General features: G+C 38.9%; 1 protein-coding gene across 1 annotated transcript in view; it reads right to left on the reverse strand.

Annotated features, from left to right (window-relative positions):
- Positions 1 to 2,500, reverse strand: part of LOC138952352 (transmembrane protease serine 9-like) — a 29,604-nt gene that overhangs the window by 26,070 nt on the left and 1,034 nt on the right. Inside the window, exon 2 of the mRNA XM_070324009.1 lies at positions 1,351 to 1,499. Within this exon, the coding sequence (XP_070180110.1) occupies positions 1,351 to 1,499 (149 nt within the window). The remainder of the gene's footprint in view (positions 1 to 1,350; positions 1,500 to 2,500) is intronic.

Genomic DNA, 2,500 nt, shown 5'->3' on the forward strand with positions numbered 1-2,500 from the left:
CACATTGAAACACTAACGATGAATGGCCAGAAACAGCAATTAGCAGCACATTGAAACACTAACGATGAATGGCCAGAAACAGCAATTAGCAGCACATTGAAACACTAACGATGAATGGCCAGAAACAGCAATTAGCAGCACAGTGGAACACTTACGATGAATGTCCGGAAACAGCAATTAGCAGCACATTGAAACACTAACGATGAATGGCCAGAAACAGCAATTAGCAGCACAGTGGAACACTTACGATGAATGTCCGGAAACAGCCACTAGAAGCACATTGAAACACTAACGATGAATGACCAGGAATAGCAATTGGAAGCACAGTGGAACACTTACATAACACGGTCAGCAGTCGCAATTGGAAGCACAGTAACAATCGTACGATGAAGGGCCAGAAATAGCAATTGGAAGCACAGTGAAACACGTACGATGAATGGCTAGAAACAGCAATTAGAAGCACATTGAAACACTAACGATGAATAGCTAGAAACCGCCACTAGAAGCACATTGAAACACTAACGATGAATGGCCAGAAACCGCCACTAGAAGCACATTGAAACACTAACGATGAATGGCCAGAAACCGCCACTAGAAGCACATTGAAACACTAACGATGAATGGCCAGAAACAGCAATTAGAAGCACATTGAAACACTAATGATGAAGGACCAGGAATAGCAATTTGAAGCACAATGAAACACTTACGATGAAGGACCAGGAATAGCAATTGGAAGCACAGTGAAACACGTACGATGAATGGCTAGAAATAGCCACTAGTAGCACATTGAAACACTAACGATGAATGGCCAGAAACCGCCACTAGAAGCACATTGAAACACTAACGATGAATGGCCAGAAACAGCAATTAGAAGCACATTGAAACACTAATGATGAAGGACCAGGAATAGCAATTTGAAGCACAATGAAACACTTACGATGAAGGACCAGGAATAGCAATTGGAAGCCCAGTAACGATCTTACGATGAAGGGCCAGAAATAGCAATTTGAAGCACAATGAAACACTTACGATGAAGGACCAGGAATAGCAATTGGAAGCCCAGTAACGATCTTACGATGAAGGACCAGGAATAGTAATTTGAAGCACAATGAAACACTTACGATGAAGGGCCAGGAATAGCAATTTGAAGCACAGTGAAACACTTACGATGAATGGCCAGAAATAGCAATTGGAAGCCCAGTAACGATCTTACGATGAAGGGCCAGAAATAGCAATTTGAAGCACAATGAAACACTTACGATGAAGGGCCAGGAATAGCGATTTGAAACACAGTGAAACACTTAGATGAATGGTCAGAAATAGCCATTTGAAGCACAGTAAAACACTTACGATGAAGGGCCAGGAATAGGGGGGGTTGACATCCCGACCCCCCACAATCACGGGCGCTACATCATCATCTCTGGCCAGAGGGCGCTGGCCGCAGCCATCGGCGTCGATCTTCAAATTCTTAGTGGAAGTGGGAATAGCCACAGCCACGCCTGTGAAAATGCAATACTATTATCGTATATTTTTCGTTATTTGTATTTTTGACCCAGATATGACATTTGACGGTCTAGATTTGTTTGAAATATAATACAAGGTGACCCAAAATAAATGCCACCCACTGAAATGCTTATACTTCCCACATCTGTTCAGCGAATTACTTCATATTAATGTGGTGTACATTAGCGTTGAAGTTGGGACGATAAATGCACAAAAGTTCTAAGTATACATGTCAAGCTAAAACAAAAGCAATAAAAAAAAAATTAAACACCACCACGCCTGCGAACATGCAACACTATATTGTATTCATTGCTTCCTGAGATCGTATCTATAACCATGTGCTAATATTGCACTGCAATCTCTCCATGTAAGAAAATAAAGTTGATTCGATTTGATTTGATTTGCTTTGATATGCTGTTCGGAATACAATGGTATTGTACCCGACTCACGTTCTGCAACTGCAAGTAGATATTCCAGTACAGAGAATTGCATAGGAGTTTGGCAAAAAATGTTGTATTAAAGCAGATGGGAGTAGTCGAAGACGTGATGTGTCATTCATGCCAAGATGAGGATATTCGACATTATTTATTGACGTGCCATTATATACGTTAATTTTGGAATGATTTGTGGAATTTTGTCAAAAGTTATTGTCACAATGCTGATAACATTTCTTTTAATGTGGAGTTTATTTTGTTTGGTAGTGATCAAAAATGTTAAAAGTAGTAAAGTTTTTTATTTTATAATATTAAATGTCAACTTTTTATTTATAAATGTAAGTATGCAACTGTACAGTTGTTCCCACACTGGTAGCGTTTACAAAAGATTTGAGAAAGAGTTATTTGATTGAAGAACATTTCAGTACATTAATTTTACATTTTATAAATTTTCTCTGGAGTGCTACCCATTTAAACCTCTGATATTGTCAAATGATTGATTCTTGTTTGTGTTTCTGGTTGAGTTTGATAAGATGATGAATTTGTTGTTGATATAGATTTTA

This window comes from Littorina saxatilis, linkage group LG2, assembly GCF_037325665.1.
Source record: "Littorina saxatilis isolate snail1 linkage group LG2, US_GU_Lsax_2.0, whole genome shotgun sequence".
Lineage (NCBI taxonomy): Eukaryota > Metazoa > Mollusca > Gastropoda > Littorinimorpha > Littorinidae > Littorina > Littorina saxatilis.